The sequence below is a fragment of the Syngnathus floridae genome, chromosome 7 (genome assembly GCF_059516105.1).
Source record: "Syngnathus floridae isolate MCC-2025c chromosome 7, RoL_Sflo_1.0, whole genome shotgun sequence".
NCBI classification, from domain to species: Eukaryota; Metazoa; Chordata; class Actinopteri; order Syngnathiformes; family Syngnathidae; genus Syngnathus; species Syngnathus floridae.
In genome coordinates, this window is record NC_142419.1 from 6952100 (window position 1) to 6974799 (window position 22700).

The 22700-nt window shown below is 40.6% G+C and overlaps 3 protein-coding genes across 10 annotated transcripts in view; 2 read left to right on the plus strand and 1 right to left on the minus strand.

Moving 5' to 3' along the window:
* Window positions 1-1191: 1191 nt before the first annotated feature.
* On the plus strand, window positions 1192-10671 carry relt (RELT TNF receptor). Of its 2 annotated transcripts, none has more exons than XM_088380579.1 (10): window positions 1192-1383; window positions 4906-4980; window positions 5075-5170; window positions 5533-5717; window positions 5960-6015; window positions 6134-6388; window positions 8397-8465; window positions 8765-8843; window positions 9095-9469; window positions 9702-10671. In XM_088380579.1, exons 2-10 carry the CDS (start codon window positions 4915-4917, stop codon window positions 9853-9855), a joined length of 1335 nt encoding a protein of 444 aa, XP_088236705.1. In that variant the 5' UTR covers window positions 1192-1383; window positions 4906-4914; the 3' UTR covers window positions 9856-10671. The 2 variants fall into 2 exon arrangements, with proteins under 2 accessions (XP_088236705.1, XP_088236706.1); XM_088380580.1 differs by lacking the exon at window positions 1192-1383 and adding an exon at window positions 1444-2032.
* Window positions 9816-18858, minus strand: p2ry2.1 (purinergic receptor P2Y2, tandem duplicate 1). Of its 6 annotated transcripts, XM_088380584.1 has the most exons (6): window positions 14664-14766; window positions 14390-14529; window positions 12740-13075; window positions 11942-12110; window positions 11523-11862; window positions 9816-11449 (listed from the first exon to the last, which is right to left on the minus strand). In XM_088380584.1, the coding sequence occupies exons 3-6, from the start codon at window positions 13059-13061 to the stop codon at window positions 11300-11302; spliced, it is 981 nt and encodes a 326-aa protein (XP_088236710.1). In that variant the 5' UTR covers window positions 13062-13075; window positions 14390-14529; window positions 14664-14766; the 3' UTR covers window positions 9816-11299. The 6 variants fall into 6 exon arrangements, with proteins under 6 accessions (XP_088236710.1, XP_088236707.1, XP_088236713.1 ...); XM_088380581.1 differs by lacking the exons at window positions 14390-14529; window positions 14664-14766 and adding an exon at window positions 18704-18858; XM_088380587.1 differs by lacking the exons at window positions 14390-14529; window positions 14664-14766 and adding an exon at window positions 16699-16905.
* fchsd2 (FCH and double SH3 domains 2) overlaps window positions 15651-22700 on the plus strand; it is a 28442-nt gene continuing 21392 nt past the window's right edge. Inside the window, exons 1-3 of one of the 2 annotated variants that reach the window (XM_088380577.1) lie at window positions 15651-16002; window positions 18619-18716; window positions 21492-21537. In XM_088380577.1, the coding sequence (XP_088236703.1) occupies window positions 15982-16002; window positions 18619-18716; window positions 21492-21537 (165 nt within the window). In that variant the 5' untranslated portion in view covers window positions 15651-15981. The remainder of the gene's footprint in view (window positions 16003-18618; window positions 18717-21491; window positions 21538-22700) is intronic. The other variant, XM_088380578.1, reaches the window with a different exon arrangement.

Sequence of the window (22700 nt, forward strand, 5' to 3'; positions counted from 1 at the left end):
GCCACTGTGTTTCTCTTTTTTGAGTTACCAATTTCAAACTTTTGAATTATCAGACAATACTAAAATAAGCATCAGTCTATATCTTCAACATTTGTACTGGACTTCAATATTATGACAAGGGAAACTAATAGTTATAATGTGTCTAAAACAGTGGTGGTGTTTTTCTCTATGAAAGTAACAGTATTGAATGATACATTGATTCATGATTATCTTCATTCTTGACTGTCTCAGTCTAGACGAGAAGGACAGATAAATGTATCCTTACTAGATTCCAGACACTCGTATCATTACAGTATTATGCTTGTCTGGTTTTAAATGAGAAAAATCAGAGACACAAAACACGACGTTGACATAAGTTTCAATTTTCAACACAAACATACGTAGGTTACGTCATATCATTTTTCCTTTGTGGGGAAAGCAAACATACGCATATTGAAAGACAGAATTCCATTTAGTTGCATCAATAGGTTGCTTTATATCATCGGGCTGCTCTTTTTCTAGTTTAACTGAAACTATAGAAGTCAAATGCAATATATAATTGCGGCCACTTGAGCTGCGCAATCGGTCCATAATTCAATTTAATGTAAAATACAGAGACGGAGATAAAATATTTGTTGGGAAGTATTAAATCAAACAAACAACACTTAAGTCTGAATGACTGAATACATGGTGTAAGTAAAGCTATTCATTAGATCATTATGAAAGACAAGTTCAATGGGCATTTTGCTCAAACTCTCAACAAATTACAGGCTAACTCCTCAACAGTAAAAGAAATGAGTTCAAATTACTTTGAAAGGGAATAATTACATGGTCCGGTATAGCTGTACCATGGATCTGGATTGCTGCACATTCACAATAACAGCAATGTCACCATGAATCTGGTTTGCTGCATATTCAAATTGAAGATACTATTTTGGAGGGCTCTGTATTATGCGCCCATTATACACACATATACATTATATACAGAGCTCTTTCAATAATAATACTAATAATAGATCATAATGAATCTCTGAATCTGGTCTTATTGAATGCCTGCCCGCACAAATGACCAGAATCCACCTTTATTATCTTTTTTTTTTTTTTTTGTATAACTATCTATGATGAAAGTGTTTTTATCTCTTCCACAAAGTCTGGCACTGCTGTAAGTATATACTACATAGGATCCGTTGCCGATGTGTGCGTGGCGTCATCGCTTGGCTGTGACGCAGGCTGAGCTTGAGCCTCCTGCCCACAAGAGAGGAAAGCCCGGGATCGAGAGGGAGGACTCTAACCGGCGTCGTGCCTATTAACCACAACAAAGCCAACACGTTAACTTGGTTCACCGTATGTGGTCATGTTCGTGTCCGAACTCTGCATCTCAACCACTTTTATCCACCGAGACCGGTAAGTTGGACGACTCTTGTATTTGAATGGACGATCGCTGCGTTTACTCCACGGTTCATGTTGGGGTTTTGATTCTCCACATGATGAATTAATTACAAGCGGAGTTTTGGTTGCCTTTCATCCGCTACAATAAGTTTTAAGAGCTGTGACTACTCTGTTTTGTCATGTAGTGTACGATCTTTTCTTAGTAAAGTTGAACAAAGAGGCAGCTCTTTTAAGTTAAGTTTGTCACCGTGGTGTGTTCAAGTCCGTCTGGAAATGATGGCTTCCAACGTTCAACAGTGGGTAGCCGACTCAATGACGTCACTGTCAGCACCGTGATCCCACACTCTTAACCGGCCGCCAGCTGAACTTGCCAGTGCACAGAACAACGCCAGCCTGGCCTGGGTCAATCTCTTTGTGACAAGGCACAAGTGACTGATTGTGTGTGTGTGTGTGTGTGTGTGTGTGTGTGTGTGTGTGTGTGTGTGTGTGTGTGTGTGTGTGTGTGTGTGTGCGCGCGTGCGCGTGTGCGCGTGTGTCATGTATTATTGCAAAGGATACACTCAGTCCCTCGTGCTAGTGGTGATAGAGACATGAGCCTGTTACAAAACAACTGCTGAGCAATGACAATGAAGCCCACAAAGCATGAAATTGAACCTCTTGTCAGGTATTGCATCTTTCCCTGTAAGTTGCAGTGCAACTCAACCGTTTCGTTTGAATTCAAATATAAGTGTGTGTCAATTTTAGTTCGAAAAAATAGGCTGCTGCATTGCACTGTTTATTTTCTAAACTAAAATGTGTAGCATGATATCTAGTGGTCATGGAAATTGTAGCCTTCTCTGCAATAAAAACAGTTATGAGGAGAACTGACAATTACATTTGGCCATAGCCTGCTGTTTTCATGACATCAGATTCAAGTACAATTTTTGAAAATAATATAATAGTAAAATTAATGTAAGGTGCACTTTGTTACATTGTTTTGGTTTTAGGTTATGACAAATATTTCCATCAAACACACTTTAGAAAACACGTTTTTGCCCTCTTGCCAAGGGACATAAACTCTTTCATTTTATTTGCATTGCCCATTTTTATAATCTGTAGCATTCCCCTTCCACATTCCTTTTTGTATTCATAAATCAAAATAAGACTCACTTTCTTGTTTGCATTTCTTTAGCTTTCCCATAAGAGCGAAGGTGGAAATTTGCCAGGAAAAAATGAGTCAGGCTTTTCACTTCGTTAGATAAGTGGGTTGTGTTCCCATTACTAGAATGATAATTACCTAAATATTTCTTTAAAAGTAGAAAGGGCTGTGCTGTTTCTTTAACGTGTGTGCTCATGCTGTTCTTATCCTGACAATGCACATACCTTCACCATCGAAAAAACTATAAAAGCTGTGTTTAAGCATGTTAGTGCAAATGAAAAGATCCTACTTCAGGGTGGTTAAATTTCAAACATTATGACATTATGGCAACATTACACTCAACTGTAATGTACTGTAAGCTCGCCCAAATGAGGCCGCTGTCATCTCTGTTTTCCGCAGCTTCAAGCGGGTCAGTGAACTTGACCTCTTTGCGTTCCAACGTGATAAATTCTAATCCTAACAGTGCGCAGGAAACGTGTGTGTACTGACATACCAGTCCACTGGAAAACCTGACGACTGACAGCATGCCAGCAAATCCAAGGTCAGAAGACAGTGAATGCGCCACGACCTGATTGACATTAAGCAGTCATGTATGAAATGCGCAATTAGAAACCAACACAGGAAGTGGTTGGCAGGTGTAGACAGCTCAAAAAATGTTCTCGGATCATTTAACAACATGACTGAATAAAAAGAGAATCATACATGTCTAGTCCTAAGGACAAACATTCTGAGGATAATTTTGACCAGTTCACGCTGAAAATTGACCCCAATGCCAAGCATACATTTTGTTCATTTTTCTTGTCCCTCATGCTCAAAGTGGCAGCATGACAGTAAGGAAGATAAAACTCTTGAAGTGGCCTGTTTGTTAAATTCAGCTCCCAAATAGCTGCCAGTGTGTTACCTAGTGCAATACGTTATAGCAGGGGTGTCAAACTCATTTTTTTCACGGGCCGCATTGTAGTCATAACTTCTTTCGGAGGGCCATTATGACTGTCAACCCAAATAAATTCATGAGCACCTCATATTATATACAGTAAAAGGTACAAAACAAACTGACAAATAACTCATTTTCAAATCAGACGAGTAAAAACTGGTCAAATATTTAAAAAAAAGTTTTCATTAAAAGTGAAGATAATTTGCGATTCTAATAATGACACATGAATTTGACGCACAATTTGTCTTCGCCAGCCACATAAAATGATGTGGTGGGCCGTATCTGGCCCCTGGGCCTTGAGTTTGTCACCTGTGCATTATAGCAAGAGAACACAAGTGCATAGTTAAATCAACTATATGAAGCAAAGTCTTGAGATAATGTTTTTAAATCATTGGTTGTTAGTCAAAGTCTGTTTTATTGTCAATTTCCTCACTTGTACCAGACATACAAAGAAATCGAAATAATGTTCCTCACCATCCGCAGTGATAATAAGACAAGTAACAATACTGTCAAAGCAGCGCTAACTGTTAACCTAATGCTAACTCCAAACTAATACAGCAGTGACATTAAGTAGGTAAAAGTGCACCGTGATGACCCAACACATTTTGAACATTTGATCCATCATCATGTGTGTTCACTGTTAGTGAAGGGGCGTGTGTCAAGGTTTGTATCGCAGGTCAGGATGACATTATAAAGCCCAAGCAGGTACATTGACAGATCCACTCAGCAGTATACTTGAGTCTTCCTTTAGGTTTCACCACAGGTTGCTGTACAGTATATGCAAAGCTTCTTCAGGGTGTTTTTTCTGCAAGTGGGTCATCTGTAAGTCAAGCCTGAGTTTGCTGTTCTCCTTTATTTTTTATTTTGCTTCCCTCTGTGCAACCTTTCCTCTACTTTCACATCTCCATTATGGGAAATTGAGGTTCGGTAATCAGTATCACCGCTTGCGTGATTTGAGACTACATAGCCCTTCATATATGAACTAGCAAGGAATTTGAATATCAAGCAAAAACGTCTGGCATCAGCTGTAATTTTGTCTCTAGTCAGCATGTTGTGATACATTTAAGGGAGTCATCGGTGACTGCTCTTTATGGTATGCATCAGGAGGTGAAATTGAGGAATTTTTTGCTTCTAATCGATCCTGTCTGAACCTGCAACTTTTAATTTAAATAGACTTTTCTGAGCTGTTTGTCAACACTGGTGAAATTTCACACATTAATTTACAATTACTGGCAGAAACTGTGTATTTGTCTTAAATGTATTACCTATCACTTCACTGGTTTCTTTTATATCAAACAAATTGTTTTAGGTTATTCACCTGACATGTTTCGGCGGTTTCTTCCGCCTTCATCAGAAGGCTTTTGAACTGAGTATAATAGCCGTTTTATGGGATTATTGATTCTGCCTATTTTTCGACAAAGTGTGGACCTACCCTGAACACATTTTGTAAAAATTTCTTCTACAGATCTTATGTATGTACAAGAATACATTGAAGATGAGGAGGAACCACCTTTGCCGCTCAGCGATCTTTCTTGTCACGGTAATCCTTTACATTTCAAAATACTAATGATGCTAAGAAAAATCGTAAAGGCTTCAATGCTTTACGATTTAGCCGGTGGTTTTGTCTGTTCCAGGTGTTTGGTTATTGGAGAACTGCAGCAGTGCAGTGTCAGTGGGGAGGAGAAGGGTGCGTGTGTCTTGAATGCCCCGCCGGCCAAGAGCCTTCTCGAGTGAGTCAGACATCTTTGTGAAAAGAGAAATCGGAAGACAGTTGACTCATATTGATGAAGTAGCAGCTGTTTTCGTTTGCGTGATGTCAAAATGGTATTGTGTTAACACATGATTTTGTTTTTTTTTCTCAGATAACATTAATTTAAATTGGCCCCTTGAGTGCCACACTTTCAAAATTATGTACCCACTACAATTTGAGAAACTGTATTTTGCATTGTTTTCAATGGCCGTTTTGTCATTGTATGAGCACGCAGAAGCATTTTGCATAATGACATTTGGTAAAAGATTTCAAATTAAATAGATTCTTTCATGACCGCTTTCAGAAACATTATGATCTATGTATTTGTTTATGTCTCGCCAGCCTTGTGGGAAAATTCACAGTCAGGCAGAAGAAGTGCAGTGTCGTCCATGCCGGACGGGAACCTTTTCAGACTTGTTAGACTCTGAATTGTGTCATCTACACTCCTCCTGCAAGCTTCTCGGGCGTAAACTCATATCGCCCGGGACTGTGAACTCTGATGCTGTGTGTGGCGACTGTCTGCCTGGGTAATTAATCCAAGTCTTTGTCTACATTTGTCACAATTTCCTGTGTGCCTTTACGCATTTACTTGACATTGTAGCTGCAGGCTTCTGTTGAATCTTTTAATTTGAATTTTGTTTAGTTGAAACCACACAAAACACTATTTACTACAGTTGTCAGGAAGCTTGCAGGGAATTTTTTATTGCTTGTTCATTGTCTCGTCTTTCTTCATTCTGTCAAATGTGCTATGTTCTTTATTTTTTCACAGATTAAACTTCAAAGCTAGGGTGGGAAGTTATTCAACGAAAAACCCCTGTGTAAACAGTAAGCATGTTTTTTTTTCCCCACTGTTGCATTCGACACCCAAACTCTTTAACTTGATGACTCAAAAGGCCAAATTAAAACTGAGTGGAAATTTTCTGATTCTGATTTCTCCCCCCAGTGACTGTGCACAGCAGAAGCGTACGCACAGTGGGGCAAGACTTGATAAGTGGCGCTGGAGGTCCAGTCAATGACACCGTTGTGCGCAGCACTGAGGAGAATATGGCCGAGTATGCTGTGTTCGCCTTGGTGCCCATCTTCTGTGTGACGGGCCTGCTGGGTATCGTGATTTGCAACTTCTTGAAGAAGAAAGGATTCCGCTGCAATGCTGAGAAGGATGGGGTTGATGCAGAGGCAGCCACACCTCAGAGAGAAGGTGAGACAGGACTGGACAGAAATCTACCTAAAAGGCCGAAAGGGGGAGGATGAGCGCCGTAATCAGTTCAATTCCAAGTTTCTGAATGTTTGTGATAATGTTTTGAACTTTAACCCAGGCTCATTTATTAGGGGTCATGTATGCTTCATTTTTTTCTGAGCACATAGTTATTTTTTTATCTGAGAAGCAAGAAAAAACATTCCTATCAACTCACCAGGGAGTCAGAGAGAAAATAAGTTAGGAAGAGTGTACAGGCTTCTGAGGGACTATGGATGGGAGAGGAACTGAACTCTCACAAATGCTGAGATCTCACTTGGCTTTATGTGGGTTCGATCTTTTACTTCACACCATTTAAACGCCAGTCATCTGTTCAAGATGATTCAATTGTTGTGAGGAGTTATGCTTCCTTGATGGTTTTCTGTGAAAAGCTGTTTGTAACTGTGAAGGGGCTAGTGTGTGTCACTTCAGTCCAATATCACAGCAGTAACATAAAGGCCAGGTAGTTGCTGTGCGCAAGTAAACAGATTTACTAAGCTCAGCTGGCTTTTCTCTTTCACCTGATGTCACAAGCCGTGACAGCTGATGAGCCATACGTTTGTTTTTTTATGTGGACGTCAGAGCCAGAGCACAGCTGCTCTCCACTAATGTCTTCCTCACGCACATGTGAAGCAGACCGCTGACTGCTCCTTTTAGATATCATTGTCATTCATGAGATATTGATTAAACTGTGATTTTAACAAGCTAGGCAAGACATTTTAAAAGCTTCACACCCAAAGAAACATCTCCCTGTTCTCTTCCTGTTGTGAAACCTGAGCCTGCACTAAATGGAAACGCCCCAATCCCATTACCTCTTTTCTCTGTCCTTCTGCACTTCGTTCAACAACACGCCAGCCTCATGTGAACATGACACGCCATCCTTCGCTCGTCTCTTTTCCCAGCCGGATCAATAATTCAATTAGGTGCTCACCTCATGCTTTATGTTGCCTCTTTTATCTACAGTACTAAACCTTCTCTTGAACTGTGCTGCTCCAGTCTGCATCAGGTCTGGTAGCTTTGAGAGAGGGAATGTTTGGGCATTTTTCTTCTCGCTTTTGTCATTGTTATGTGACAGCCCTCGTCACATTGTTTATCCTTGTTTTAGTTTATAGTGCAGAACATACAGTTCAGTCTCCAGCACATACTGTATGTCATCAACTCCAGTCACTGGAGAAGGCCCACGAGGAGGACTTGAAGCCGGGAGCTCAGTTCTGCAAAAATAAAATCACATGTGCTACAGTGTTAAAGCTGACTTGAGGACTAGTAGAACAAGATGTAAATATAGTAAGTGTTGGAGTTGTTGCACAGCAATGCTGACGTACACTTGAGAAATGACAAGTCCTCACAAGTTGCCTAATAAGATGGAAATGACACCGATTGATATAGTGTATGTGCCTGTACTTGACAGAAGTACACACTTTAAGTCAGTCAAAGTCAGCTTTATTGTCAATTTCTCCACATGCCAAAGACATACAAAGAAACCGAAATTTCGTCCCCCCCTATCCCACGGTGACAAGACATGGCCCACAACAGACAAACAAGTAAACAAGTATAACAACAGCGTGTTGAATAAATAATGAATAAATAACACAACAGATAAATAAGAGGAGCAAAAAAAAGAAGCAAGTGAGCGTACAGCAGACATTCCAGAAAGTAGCGCAACAGTGCCGCACGCTATGCAGAAGGGGGTAGCGAGTTCAGGGTCCTAACAGCCTGGAGAAAGAAGCTGTTGGCGAGTCTGGTGGTGCGGGAGCGCAGGCTCCTGTACCTCTTCCCAGAGGGCAGAAGGTCAAACAAAGAGTGAGCCGGGTGACTCACATCTCTCGCAATCGAGGTTGCCTTGCGGGCGAGATGGGAGGTGTAAATGTCCTTCAGGGAGGGGAGCGAAGCACCAATAATCTTACCAGCCGTATTCACTATGCGCTGCAGGGCATAAAATTTAAAATTTGTCTCTTACTTTTCTGTTCTCTAGGTAATAATTACGATGACCTAAATGAAGACACCATCGGTATTCTTGTTCGCCTAATTACTGAGAAAAAAGGTGGGTGATATTGATTCTTCACATCTTGTACACAAACAGAATTAATTCAGTGAATTCAAACAGGCCACTTATTTGTATTGATTAATAGTTTTTAATTTTTTTTAATTAAAACAGGCCACTTATTGGTATTGATTAATGTATTTTTTCAAACATATTTAACTTGAGTGGTTTTCAAAATAGATTAAAAAAATATCGCTTACCTTACTGTTAAAGCTTTTCATGTGTTACATAGGTGGGAGTGGTATTATAGAAATTACAATATATATGTTTGCACCAATATTTAAATGTTCGGTTTTCAGAAAATGCTGCTGCATTAGAAGAACTGTTGCAGGAATATGAGAGCAAACAGATGGCCCTGAGCAAAGTCTCATCAGTCAAGTAGGTCCACACACGCACACATTTGCACACACTTAGAAACATTCCGTCACAAATCCACATGTATTTTAGTCAGGCTATATCATCACAATCATAATGAGTTTAATCTGAACCAACCATAATATTGAAACCTGATTTTTTTTTTTTTTTTGGGTGGCAACATAATAGGTAGATGTCCGCTGTTGGTATACATTGTTGTCAGACAATGCATTCTTTTTCCAACTAAATCCTCCTCTTGGTTTTCCCTCACTCAGGTTCCCAATGCTGCCTCCCTTGTCCTCATTCTGCTCCCTCCCCAGACTTTGCCCTCATCAGTCGCACCTTCACACCATCTCTGGCCTCTCCGACTTGGGACCAAATCACGGCTATCGTTGCTCCCGTTGTGCTCAGAAGAAATGGCCCGCTGTGCTCATACCCCCTCTGGATTCCCTTAAAGATCCTCTGAATCCCCCGCAGACCCTATTTCCCACCCTGAAAACATCCACTGAGCAAAAGAGGGACCCCCTGCTGCCAGGAATGTGTGTTAACACTCAGTGTACACAACCCCCGGTGCCAAATACTGTGCAGGAGACCGTAAAGGGCAATGAGGGAAAGGAATGGACAGAGTTGAAAGTTCTGTCTGTGGGAAGGTGAGATTTCTTGTTGCCATGCAATACATATCTAATCATTCCTTTGCACAACATCTGAGTCATATTTCCAAGACTTTAGCTTGATTTCAACATGGATACATAGCTTTTCCCCTGAAAATCCGTTGCCACATATACAGCCGTGTTTGCATTCACTTTACATCTGTTAGTTAGAAAGAAAAGTTACCCTAAAAGCTACAGTATACTTGTAAGCTCATATATTATTCCTCAACAGATTTCAAGTGGCTCAGATTCCTGAATATAAACCGGTCATAGAGGAAACAAGGACACCATCCCATGAGCAACGTGAATCCTTTTTTGGTGGGATTCAATTTTCGTCCTCTTCATTAGCGGGTCTCATAAGGTACGACAACAGATTGTCATCGTGATCCCCTCTTGTCGACCAGTTTTTGTTTGTAAAAATGTTTGCGGCGTGACACCAACGTATAACCACTGCGGTCAACCCCGCTGCAAGAGGATTGTTCACGATGAGCAAAATGAAACAAACAATGAACAGTATGAAGCTAATTCAAAGATAAAATGTGTATGAGCACTTAGAGTGGAGAGGTTTATAGAAAATTATTGGATTAGCAGCTGTCATTGCTCTGCACTTTAAGGGCAGGTGAGAGGAAGAATACGCCCCAGTGTTTGAACATTTATAACAAAAGAAACATGCTCAGGTAAACTCGCTGTCATTCTTACGCAACAAACCGTCTTTCCTCCCTGTGTAAATGACACCCTTATGGTGGAAAGAAAACATACAAATGCAATGTGTGTGTATGAAGTGAGGTAAACATTCAGTCACTTAGTGTGCAGCATTATCCAAAAATATGAATTAAAGAAGAAAATGGTGTGTTAACTTATTTCCACTCATAATTTATTTTCACTTCTTCAAAAGACCTCGTACTTTATATTTATGAACTGGTTGCTGAGTTTTTAGTGGTTTTAGTTGACATTTTGCTGAATTTCAAATTCTGTGCTATATGGTGTTTATGGTAACCATTTTTTTTTTATAACTTATCACGTTGTTACAAATAAGATGTCAAAGAATTTCAAGAATGGGACGTGATTATGAGGATAATCCTTTTAATCTGTCATCCTTACACGTAGTCAGTCTGAACTGTTGCTGGATTAAAAATGCATCTCAGTGTCACTTTTTTTAAATGTATGTTTTTGCTGTTGAAATAAAAGGAGGGAATTTTGAATACCGTTTGTCTTTTTTTATTTTTAAATAGAGGGTTAATAGAGAGGTCTTGCCGACTATGCCAAAACAATTATTTAGTAAAGGTCTTTGACTTAGTCTGCTTGCATGACTAAAGTGAGCTGGGAGTCAGAAACCAAATGTTTTAATGATTGCGTTGTATCGCCATCTAGCGGTAAATCACAACAGTTGACCTTGCCCGCTCACCGTCTGCATGTTCTTCAGTGTTTTTCGCACCATTAAAGATACGTACAAAATTGTCTTTGAAGTTTAATATATAACAGTTAGCTTTGTTTTAAACTTGCAAGACAGAATTATTCTATTTATATGCATATGACAGGAATGTGAAAGCATAATGCATGGAGTCAAGTAATATTCAACAATGCTCTCAAAGTTGAATAAAAAAACTCATCATATACTTTACAGTTGTATATAAGATTACTTGATTACAATAATGGTATTTAAAATATTTCCTCTAATATTAACATACTCACCCCTGTACAGATTCATGTTATTTGCATTTGTCCTATGGGAAAACTCAGAACAGTGCAGACGTCAAATAGTATTAGAATCGATAGTGTTCAGCTTCTTTCTGTAATCTCTGCTGTGAGAGATCATTTGCTCACAACTTTTCATCTGTGGAGCCATCTCTTCCTGAGACTACTACGGGCGTCCTGTCCAGCCAAAAAGTAAAGGATAGGATCCATGCAACTGTTGGCACTGGCAAATGGACGGGTCACCTTGTAGGCAATACTGGACGCCTCAAGCATATTACAGCTTATCTGGAGAAAGCAATATTACCATTAAACTTTTGGACGTGTGATAACATGTTTGAGAAAGGCCTGTTGTCCTCACCTGCGTGGGGTTGATCTGCCTCATGTATCTCAGGGAATAATACACACTCCTGGTGAGGTGGAATGGAAGGAAACAAAGCATGAACGTTGCCAGGACGATGATGATCATCTTCACTGATTTCTGCTTGGTGCGGTGGGTCACTTGCCCCCCTCCCACGCCCTCTTCACCAGCACCCCAACTGGGTTTCAGTAGCTTCCGCAACATCAGGCTGTAGCACACCATCAGCACCATGAAGGGCAAAGCAAACAATACCACCGACACAGCTGAGCTGTACACCAGGAAGTCATCAAAGAACTCTGGGCTGGTTGTGTCGTAACAAATTTTCTCCGTGGCTACATCCCTGAACAAAACATGTAAAGATTCTATGATTATCATTGTGCTTCATATGACGAATGAGAAATAAATGAGGGTGGAGTCACCTTATTCTTGAGAAGTACAGAACAGGTCCCTGGCAGAATAAAAGACAGGCCCAAACTGCCACAGACACCAGTTTGGCCCGACGAGTGCTCATCCACTTCAAAGACCGGACTGGATAGCAGATACCCACAAAGCGATGCAGACTGATGCAGCACAGGAACAGAATAGAACCTAGAAAAAAAAAAGTAAGTTGTCGCAGTTACATACTGTACACCAGTGGTGTTCACACTATGGCCGGGGAGCCATTTGTGGCCTGCCCACTAGTTTTTAGTGGTCCATATATATAAGTAGCGAGTGAGTTATGTTTCCTTTTTACAATACAGACATATAAATATATATATATATATGTCTATTTGGGAAAAAAACACACAACCATTAGGTCAGGGGTGTCAAACTCATTTTTTTCGCGGGCCGCATTGTAGTCATAGCTTCTTTCGGAGGGCCATTGAGACTGTCAACCCAAATAAATGTATGAGCACCTCATATTATATACAGTAAAAGCTCCAAAACAAACTGACAAATAACTCGGTTTCAAATCAGACGAGTAAAAACTGGTCAAATATAAAAAAAAAAGAGTTATTATTAAAAGTGAAGACAATTTGCAATTCTAGTAATGACACACGAATTTGATGCACAATTTGTCTTCGTGGGCCACATAAAATGATGTGGCGGGCCATATCTATCCCCTGGGCCTTGAGTTTGACACCTGTGCATTAGTTCCAAACTATTAAATACAACTATAAAATTATAAGTTTTCCCCCTTCAAAAAAAATCCTGCGGCATTTGATCATGGATCGCACCGTATAAGTTGGCATAAAACAGGAAGCGTATGATCTTGCAGAGAGGTTCACCAAAGGGCCAGTCGTTTTTATCCGCGTAGTAGTAAATTAGGAAAGGTAGCGTGAGGATGTAGAGCGTGTCACACATCGTTAGGTTGAACATGTAGATAGTGGAGGGTTTCCAGCGTTTTGTGCGAAAAACCATTGCGTAAAGCGCCGTCGCATTCAGCGCCAGGCCTAACACGAGCACCAGGGAGTAGCTGACAGGAAGCAGAATGTATTTAAAATCTTCTTGAAAATGGCAGTAGAAGTTGCTGACGTTGCCTGGAGCAGTGTTGTTCATGTTAACCAGCCCACCTACAGGAAAACAGACAACATGAATATTCACTACTAACACTTCAGATAAAGTACTGGACTCAAATATTTGCACAGGGCATGCATGTCAAGTCAAGTCAAGTTTATTTGTATAGTCCTAAATCACAAACAGTCTCAAAGGGCTTCACATAGCACAGGGCATGCATAAACTTAACAACTTTGATGGAACATGATATCTGGACTGTAAATGATGTCTTTAGAAAAACAAAACTGCTCTTTCACATTAATTTAAAGATATGGGTATTATTTTGGTTGTACTTTGGTGTAGAACCCTCCATGGACTAGAGCTCTTTCCAACATTTTCGCTGTCCTTATTTAAATTTGTGAAATATGCAGTTATTGGAAACAAAGTTCACACATTTTTTTAAACTAATGTGCAAAAGCCTTCTGTTCAATACTAGGAAAAATTACAATAATCAAATACACGGGTGAATATGTCATGCTTTCTTGTAGACGCTGTAGCTCGAGCTATGCTTTTGGTAGAACGGTATGACAAGCTCGTTAACTTTTCTGAAAAAGTATCAAAGAAATGCAACATGCGAAAAAAAAATGTGCGGAACAAAAGCAATGCCTGGAGGCATTTAAACTGCTTCGACTTCAGACTGAGCCAAATGTGACAAATGCCAAATGGTGTTTTGAAAGTATCATGATTTACACTCAAACTTTTACCATTGCACTTATTGATAGTCTTTCCTATGTTTATGAAAAAAGAGACAAACTATTAATGTTTTATCTTGCACATTAAAAAAAAAACAAGCTGATGATATATCATTTCAAAGTATTGTAACAACTGTAACTTTTTACACAAAACAGGCTGTTTAGCATTTAGTTCCCTTCCAGTACCAAATGTGAACGAATTCGTGATCATAAAATTAAAGTACAGATCAAGTCTTGATTTTCTTTGTGCACCATTACGCAGTAGCATTTTTTTTTTACACTTATGTTGTTTCACTATCATAACTGGGTGCCTGAGGACAAACATAAAATGTGATTTATAATGAGTACGTTTAACAGCCTTGTGGTCCTCACCTACTATATCCAACTACTATACCTACCTACCTGGCTACCAAGACACATCTTGGACCTCTAGGAACTCATGGAGACGTTTACTTAAACATCTGTTGAACCAGTTATACATTCTTGTCTCATTTCACTCACTTTGCTCAAGTAAAAATCCTTCTCATGACATTCCTTTCAGGTTTAATCAAAACATTACCTTGTTGTCATTCTCTTTGTTCCTCTCTTCCTTTCCATAAACACAACAAATAGAACGTCAGTACAAGAGGCAACAAATACCTGACACAGGCAGATTGTCTTCTAGCAGCTCTCTGATATTCCTAGGTTGTCTGTGTGCGTATGGTTATTGGCCCAAAGTATAGCAAATTACACTTGGAAGCCGGTCGAGCTGGAACCTGCATGTGCTTGAGACCCCGAGGCTGTTTTTCACATAAAGAATCGCAGGCCACTCTTTGCAAAATGTGGTAAATTTGACATGTCAAGAATAAAACCACTGATGCTAGATTTTCATTTACAATAATTAGTTATTGTTTCTTCAAATAAAATCTCTTACCTCAACACAGCAAGGAATGCAAGTAAAAAAAATACCACCAAAACTATAATTGCAGAACCCGAACCAATTATTCTTGGCCATTTCTCCCACATCATTGCAAGGTTGTGGCTGATACTGAGCGAGGGAAGGTGAGAAAGAACATTCAATGTCTCACCTGCTTTTGAAACTAGTTGTATTAATGATTAAAAGTTCCTTAACCTTGGCCAGGGAAACATAATTTAGCATACATCTACGCTGCCAAATGGATGGATTTATTTATTTATTTATTCATTGCAATTCTCACACATCTTCAAAATTAGTGTAGTCCCCCCCAAATAAAACAGACAAAAAAAAAAGACAAAAAAATCTGCAAACCCATTAAGCCACGCAAATATGCAGCAGTCCACTGGAGTAGAGGAAATGCCCCCCTGCCCACAAACAATTCGAATATGCATTTTTAAAAATCATTATTGTTATTAGTGTGGGCGTGGGTCTCATGCGGTTGCAGCTGCCCACCCCATTTTTCTGGTCAAAGTTGCCAGACTAAATCAAACACGAAGGATAAAGAGCAATCATGTAAATCCATTTGACAATGAATATCAAATAAACGCCCAAACGGCTTTTCATACATATACTTAGCGATTTGATAGCGTGAAACGAAACCAAACGTGACATTTGAAAGCGGCTCATCGATTCCTCTGCGCTCGACTGCGTTCCCTTGTTGCTATGCAGCTCTGCCTCTGCGGTAAAGTCAAGTTAAACTGTCACTCGCAGGGTGTACTTCTTGATCGGACAGATGACTCGAGTCAGACAATAACGCATTCGAACATTTTCTGTTGTGGCGACGTAAAGCGAAAGACAGGAAAATAGTCATCTGGAGAAAATTAAGACACGTTTTCCTGCGCCCCCCTTTACTGACACCAGATGCGTTACCGTACTCCACCACTGGGGGAAGCCATTGCCCTTGGCAGCTGATGGGGTTCCCCGTTATTATCCACCTTTCCTCCCCACTGCTTCTTCCGCTCCCCTCCCCAGTTCAGCTCTGCTCAGTACAGTACTGTACTCTCAGTAATCCAGCAGTGGCAGCAAGCAACACAAAAGTGCTCACACACTCTCCTCGCAGTGCAGCCTCACTTTCGGCTTCGTAGAAACCAGCCCGCTTGCCACCAATCATGGCCGCCGGAGTACAAATCTAACTCCACGTCTTTCCTCCCTGTCGCGTGGACGGGAGGATTACTGTCATTTTTTATGATCGTTGGAGGAAGAAATATTATTCGGTTTCTTTTTTGAATAACTATACATTTCACTGGGGAAATACCATTCATGTCAATACCCCAAAATGCAGCCGCCGCCGAGGAAGGTGAGTGATTTCTACATCCCGTTATTGATGTTTTTTTTAGCCTGACTTGAGACAATGACGGATGGAAAACAATGTACAGTAGCAACATCATTAATAGTCTAGATAACCGCACACAACGCGTCATGTTCGTAAAAGTGGGCATATTGCAGAAAGGGCAATTTTGCCAGCCTGCAAAAGCGGCGTGTTATAGCTCCGAAATATTAACCTTATGACATGATGGTGATGATGATTCATTTGTCCAGCCGTCAAGATAACAAACAGTACGTGCTCCCGTATATTGTCTCAATACACAGAGAGCCACGCTACTATGCACGTGACAAATTTTGCACCCACACACAACGTAACAATATGAAAAATCATGAATGGCTTTCATATTTGCCCTTTTCGTGAGGTTAGCAAGCTGATAACGTGATGCTAGCTAGCGATGCATCCATCAGTGTGTTATGTGGTCAGCTACTGTATACAGTAGTGTTGAGCGACTGCACCACTTGCTCAACATTTTATGTGATGCCCGTCGTCTTGTAGGGAAGACCTTCATATGTCCGGGGTCACACACACGCAGACAGACAGACAGACACACACACACACACACACACACGCGCGACTGCTGTATTGATTCAGCAAGGGCTGCTGAGAACACTGAACTGTCGGTGTGAGTGTGTGTTGTCCTGAAATAGCTGCATGAGAGGCAATTACCTTGGTGTGAACCAGTGCACAGTTTCCTCTTAATTACCTCATATTCCCAATGTGCCACTTATGCTTTCGGTTCCTGCCTTCCCTGAATGTGTCATGTCAGGTCTGCAAAACACTTAACCATGAAGCTTGCACACTCCAAATCACAGGTGACAAACTCAAGGCTCGATGGCCAGATCTAGCCCACTGCCTCACTTTATGTGGTCTGTGATGACAAATAATGTGCGTCAACTTCATTGCACCATGCAATGAAGTCTGTTGGAAACTATTACACCACTGTCTCCTATCTACGCCATTTAAGTGTCATGTTGATGTGTCAGCCCATGTTTACACGGTGAGAAAGACTCATGCACATATTCTGATAAAAGATGACTGTCATTTATAAAAATATACACATTTATTCTGTTCAGTGTTGCAGGGAGCAGGAGCCTATTCCAGCTGACCGCTAACCTCAGGTCATTTATAGTCAGAGACCAACATCCTCACACCGCCATATCCATTTGTGTATTAGGAAAAACAAGTGCAACAGCAGGCAATTACTGTAAAATGTCATGCCCTAAGTAGCGCTGCAATGCAATGTTTGTGTTCCTTCAACGGTTCCCCTCGTTTTACTTAAACTGATATCTGTTTGCAGAAATGTACCTTCTGTAAATCTGCTTTAAAGTTGGCAGTGATGTGGAATTGTACTGATCCACACTGGTTCACTCACTCACTCACTCACTCACTCACTCACTCACTCACTCACTCACTCACTCACTCACTCACTCACTCACTCACTCACTCACTCACTCACTCACTCACTCACTCACTCACTCACTCACTCACTCACTCACTCACTCACTCACTCACTCACTCACTCACTCACTCACTCACTCACTCACTCACTCACTCATTTTTCTGTCTCCCTCCGCGCTTTTCTCAATCACCCTCTCTGACTTCCTCTCCCTCTCTCATTCCCCCTCTTTCTCTCCCTCTCTCTCTCTCTCCCCCTCTCTCTCTCTCTCTCTCTCTCTCTGTCTCTCCTTCTCACTCCCCCTCTTTCTGTCACCTCCCCTTTCTCACCCCCCTCCGTCCATCTTATCACCTGCTCACCTGCCATTTTCTTCCCCAGCAAGCTTTTATGCTCAGCCTGCCTTCAGCCACTCTTCCTCCCTCTGTCTGTGCCACCAACTCGCCCTTCCTCATCCCCATAGCTTCCTGTGCTTTACTCTGCACGATAGAGGGGAAATCAAGTCACTTTTGTCCCGATGAAGTAATGAACCTCGCCCTCCTTATCTTCAAAGACGCAGCAGATGAGAGAGGGCCTCTGCAGTGTGTGTATGTGTGTGACTAAGATGCCTTAGTATTTGTGTGTTTGCTTGATTTGTCTAGACGACTCACAATTTTGCCCACTTTTAATGCAGTGATTAGCGAGTGGAATTCACCAGACAATACACAATGACCTTCGCAGTGACTTCCTGGGCATTGACAGGAGTTTGCGTGTGTTTGTGCATGTGTTCGTAAATATTCTTTTTTTAGCATAGCATCTGCTATGTGCAAACAATTCCCTCCCATGACTCCAAAACTTAGAAAGTAACTCATTGTTGTGTTTGAAAGATTTGCAATTTTGTATTCTACATAAACTACATAGAGACACAAAATATGCAAAGTTGTTGTGTAGTATTAATTGTTGATTAATTGTGATCAATTCAATTCCTTTTCCCTCATAACTCTTCAGACAATATAATCAAATGGAGGACCCCTAAGGAAAACCAAATGTGAATATGAAACCCTGCTTTCCACACCCTAAAGCATTATGTGTTTGTGTATTACATTCTTAACATTTTTATTTGATTATAGTGTTAACCAGAAAGCAAGAGAAGTGTGGCAGTGTGCAGGCAGATAAATTAATTGACTCGTCCATGTGTATTTTCTCCCCTCCAGGTTAAAGTAACACAAGAGCTGAAGAACACGCACACGGACCAGTTGACAAGACTGCACTTTAAAAATCAGACTGAATGCGACTTACTTGAAGACATGAGGTAGTGATCTCATCATAATGTGCACCACAATCCACTGTGAGGTTTTTTCTATTTTTTAAAGGACAAAGGGTCAGGAAAATGATGGAATTTCCTGCTGCCCTCTTCCTGTTCCCCGAATGCCTCTCGTCATTTTCTCGTGTCACCCTCCCGCCTAGTCTTTAGTTTCATTTTGTCGCATTTGCTCTCACCATCTCTTCTCGTCTGTTTCCTGTCTTTTTTTTGTGTGTTTGGCACCGAGACGAAGCTCATGTTCCTTCACACGCTCTCGTTTTGTCTGTGGACGCAGAATCGATAATTTATGGCAGCTCAGTCTAATCAACTTGCTCTCTGTTTGCATTCCTTTTCTTTTGCTCATTTTCTCACATTGTTTCACTCATGCCAAACATAGACGCAGGCAAGATGCAAATGGGTGTGAATAAAGCATCATGTGGGAAAAACTAAAGATGATGAAAATAAAACCACTCTTTACTCCAAATGCCAAAGAGACTGCAATACCAAAATCGTAAAAATAGTCAAAGAATCACCACTTTTGTGTGACGAATGGAATGGAAGCATAAAAGCTTGTCTTGTTAGTGTAGTTTAACAGCAGCCCAATACAAACAACAACACAAAATGCTGGAAGTCCACCATTGTCCATTGTTTACTATGATGCATTTCTCGTCTTTGTTCATTAGCGGGTTACACTGTGTCACACTGCTCTGTTGTTACACTATTTACATAGAGCATGCCACACAAATATTGCCTCCATGACCCATAGTAGAAACAGGCCAGATTAGACTTGACTAATCCAAACCACTTCAGGGCATGCTAAATTGAACAGTTCCAATATCAGTGCTACAGTATCAGTACACTGTGCTGACACTCCAATAAAAGACAAGAGACCTTTAAAGGGTATAACAGGTTAGCATCCATTTGAGTTTTGTCTCCACCAATCGAAATTTCATACTACAATGAAATATTAGGCACCCCCTGAGATGGATAAAAAAGGGTGACTTTTGCTCCTTAACTCATATTCGACAAACACAATATTAATCGGAATGCAGTGTTTAGAATAGTGGGGACATATATAACATATTCTTGTAAAGGCAATTTTGGCTTTCCCTTTAAAAGTCAATGTTCCAGAAGACATTAATAAAATATTTTACACAGTCAGAAAAAGATACATCCACAATGTCTTCCTGATAAAATATTCATTAAAATCAATGCACTTACTTGTATATTAGAATATTTTATGAAAATTGAACACTTATGGAGTACACTTAAGGCGGCATTCGCACTAGATGAGTCATACTGTGCTTAAGTACGTTTACCTTCTACCTGTGTACTTATTTTGCTTTTTCATGAAATGTAACCCTACTCATAACTTTCTGCCAATTATTTGCTATTCCTGTCAGTGTCAACAAAAGTACAAAAGGAATCATGAAGTCACATTCCTAGCATAACAACTCTGGGATGAATGCTTCCCTGAAATTGCTGTATATGCCATTGGGCAATCGCACTGCGGTTCTCACTTGAGAAACCAAAAAGGGACATTTTTTGCTTCGTGATGTAATACGGAAAATGGATGGATATACTTCCTAGCTTTCTGACACCACAAACACTGTGTTGATCAGATGAAAAAGAATGGGATGCCAGCAACCGTGTGCTGTAGTAATATCCATGGCAGGACTTTGTTCTTGCAGTCATTGAGATATGGACATGAATGCCATCCAAAAAAATAAAATGTTTTTTGATATCATCGGTGAAAAGCCAGCAATTGTATTGTCAGATCAAAAGCTGGCTTTTATGCACTGGCTGGCTTGCTCAAAATTATCAGAGCAAAGTGATTTTTTATATTGTGTAACTTGAAACTTTTTCATGTCAGCTCTGTGAAGATGATGACGCCAAGTGATTAGAAAAAAAAGATTGCTATATGGATTCAGCTGGGTCTTTATTTCTGCTGTTGGGCTACTCGCCTTCACAGAAATCCTTGTTTAGAAAGCTTCAAATTTCAAGCCTCTGACCCAATGTAACTACAGTGACCTCTGCAAACAGTCAGTCAGTCTGAATTCATTCCTTACATCCACGAAAAACCGACCTGGCTTCGGCTGCTGAGTAACTTTCAAACTTCACACCACTGAATCATAATCAAACACACGCATGCCGTAAAGCCTACACTGGATTTTAACTCTTAAATCCAAAAAGCTGCTCTGAGGTTATTTACCCTAATTAATCCACAGGCTGGATTTAATCAGCATAGACTCACAAAACACACACACGCTTACACACACTCAAACACCAACCCCACCTCCTAGGCCTCCCACACACACTTTTATGAAAGTAACGTGAAAGGAAGAAAAAAGGACAGATAGATCAATAGACAGATAGCTAGACTGAAAGGCTATTTAATTCTGTCGCCGTTAGTGCATTTTAGGTGGAAAACTCTTAAGAGGGGGGATAAAAGAAAGCTAAAGAGTGACAGTGAGCATCATGATGAGTTTGTGGACGTGGGCAGTCAACTTGGTGTCCTCAATCCAACTACTAAATCCTCTCCACTCTTATATCTTCCTAGTTCGTACTCACGCACTCACCCCACACGGACATACACGCAAGCACACACACATAGTTCCACAGACTAACGTTGCAATTTTGCGTAGGTTTTCTCCTGGCACTTTGTCTTTTTCCCACAGTCCAAAAACGATCATTTTACGTTAATTGAACCTAAATAGATTATGGTTATCTGTTTTAATGCCTACTGTATGTTTACAAGTGTGTGGATTTTTTTTCTATTTACAGGAGCTACAGTCTGAAGAAGGGTCAGCTTGAGAGGGACTATGCACAGGTACAACTCACTGATGTTTAATTGCACGGAAGGAATAAAGAGCAACATTGCCAGCCAAAGTCTCAAGGTTATTGATGAGTGGGGATATACAAGGTTTTTATTTTAGCCTCCAGACCCCCCCAAAATGTTGAAACAACAAAATATGGCAGTGTAAATGTCAGCAAATTATGAGACTTAAGCTCAGCCAGCGTCAAAGGATTAAGTTTGTGTTCTCATTTTCTGTGACTTTTTGAATTTATTTCTTTGCAACACATCTTAAAAAAGATGCACCGCCGTCATGGATGACATCACGAGAAATGTCAGCATATGGTGTGAGATCGGAGCACACGATAGCTCAGTTCGGCAAGCTTTGTAAGCGGGTTTCACACTCTGCCTCAAAAATATATACACACAGGAGGATACGTAATGTCACCACTGCGTCTCATTTAATATTCCAGAACAGAACAAAGCAGGTGTGTGACAACAGCTCTGACTTTTTCCATGAGCCGCTGCGCCATCCTCGCTCTTTCATGGACATCCAAATTAATCCTGACAACATACTTTCTCACTGCCGGGGTTTGGCGGTTTATCACAACAGGACCACCGATTTGTTAACACGGTGTTATTTCGTAAATGCAGTCTTGTCGCAGAGATGACACATTAATTTAAAGGGCTGCCTCGGCCGAGGTGCTGCTAAAAATAGTATCTAGTGCCATTCTATAGAGAGACAAAATGAGAGTGCTGATCTATCCGTATTATTCACCGCGCAACTAACTCAAAGGTGTACTCTGCCTTTTGCTGTAGATTACCTCATACATTCCCCAGAATAGATTTTTTTAAAATGAACCTTTTCACCTTTGCTTTCAGAACAGGGTCAGTGTGTCTACTCCTTGCTACCTCTTTGCCTTGATTCTTCTCACACCTTTCTCCCTCAGCACTGTCTTTTTAACCTTAGAAATAGTGGTTGCCTAGCAACAGGCCCTTGCGGGATTCAATGGATTGCTTTCTTAATTTTGTGTGTGTGTGTGTTTGTGTGATGAACACAGGCGCATGCACCTTGTATTTTTAAGCAGGTGATGAATAGGACATTGATTTTTTTTTAAAGTGCTCACATGCACCCTAATATTATTGTAGAGCAATTTAATGATGCCATGTTGCCCCTGTGCCTCTCATCACAGTGCTCG

Excerpts from the sequence above, each read along its gene's own strand:
- p2ry2.1 (XM_088380581.1), bottom strand. Across the intron at positions 11,863-11,941 it reads CTGTACTTCTCAAGAATAAG|GGATGTAGCCACGGAGAAAA; the intron begins GTGACTCCACCC and ends TGTTTTGTTCAG. Across the intron at positions 11,450-11,522 it reads GGCAGATCAACCCCACGCAG|ATAAGCTGTAATATGCTTGA; the intron begins GTGAGGACAACA and ends TGCTTTCTCCAG.
- relt (XM_088380579.1), top strand. The coding sequence starts at position 4,915 with ATGTACAAGAATACATTGAAGATGAGGAGGAACCACCTTTGCCGCTCA. Across the intron at positions 8,844-9,094 it reads AGCAAAGTCTCATCAGTCAA|GTTCCCAATGCTGCCTCCCT; the intron begins GTAGGTCCACAC and ends TCCCTCACTCAG. Across the intron at positions 9,470-9,701 it reads AAAGTTCTGTCTGTGGGAAG|ATTTCAAGTGGCTCAGATTC; the intron begins GTGAGATTTCTT and ends ATTCCTCAACAG.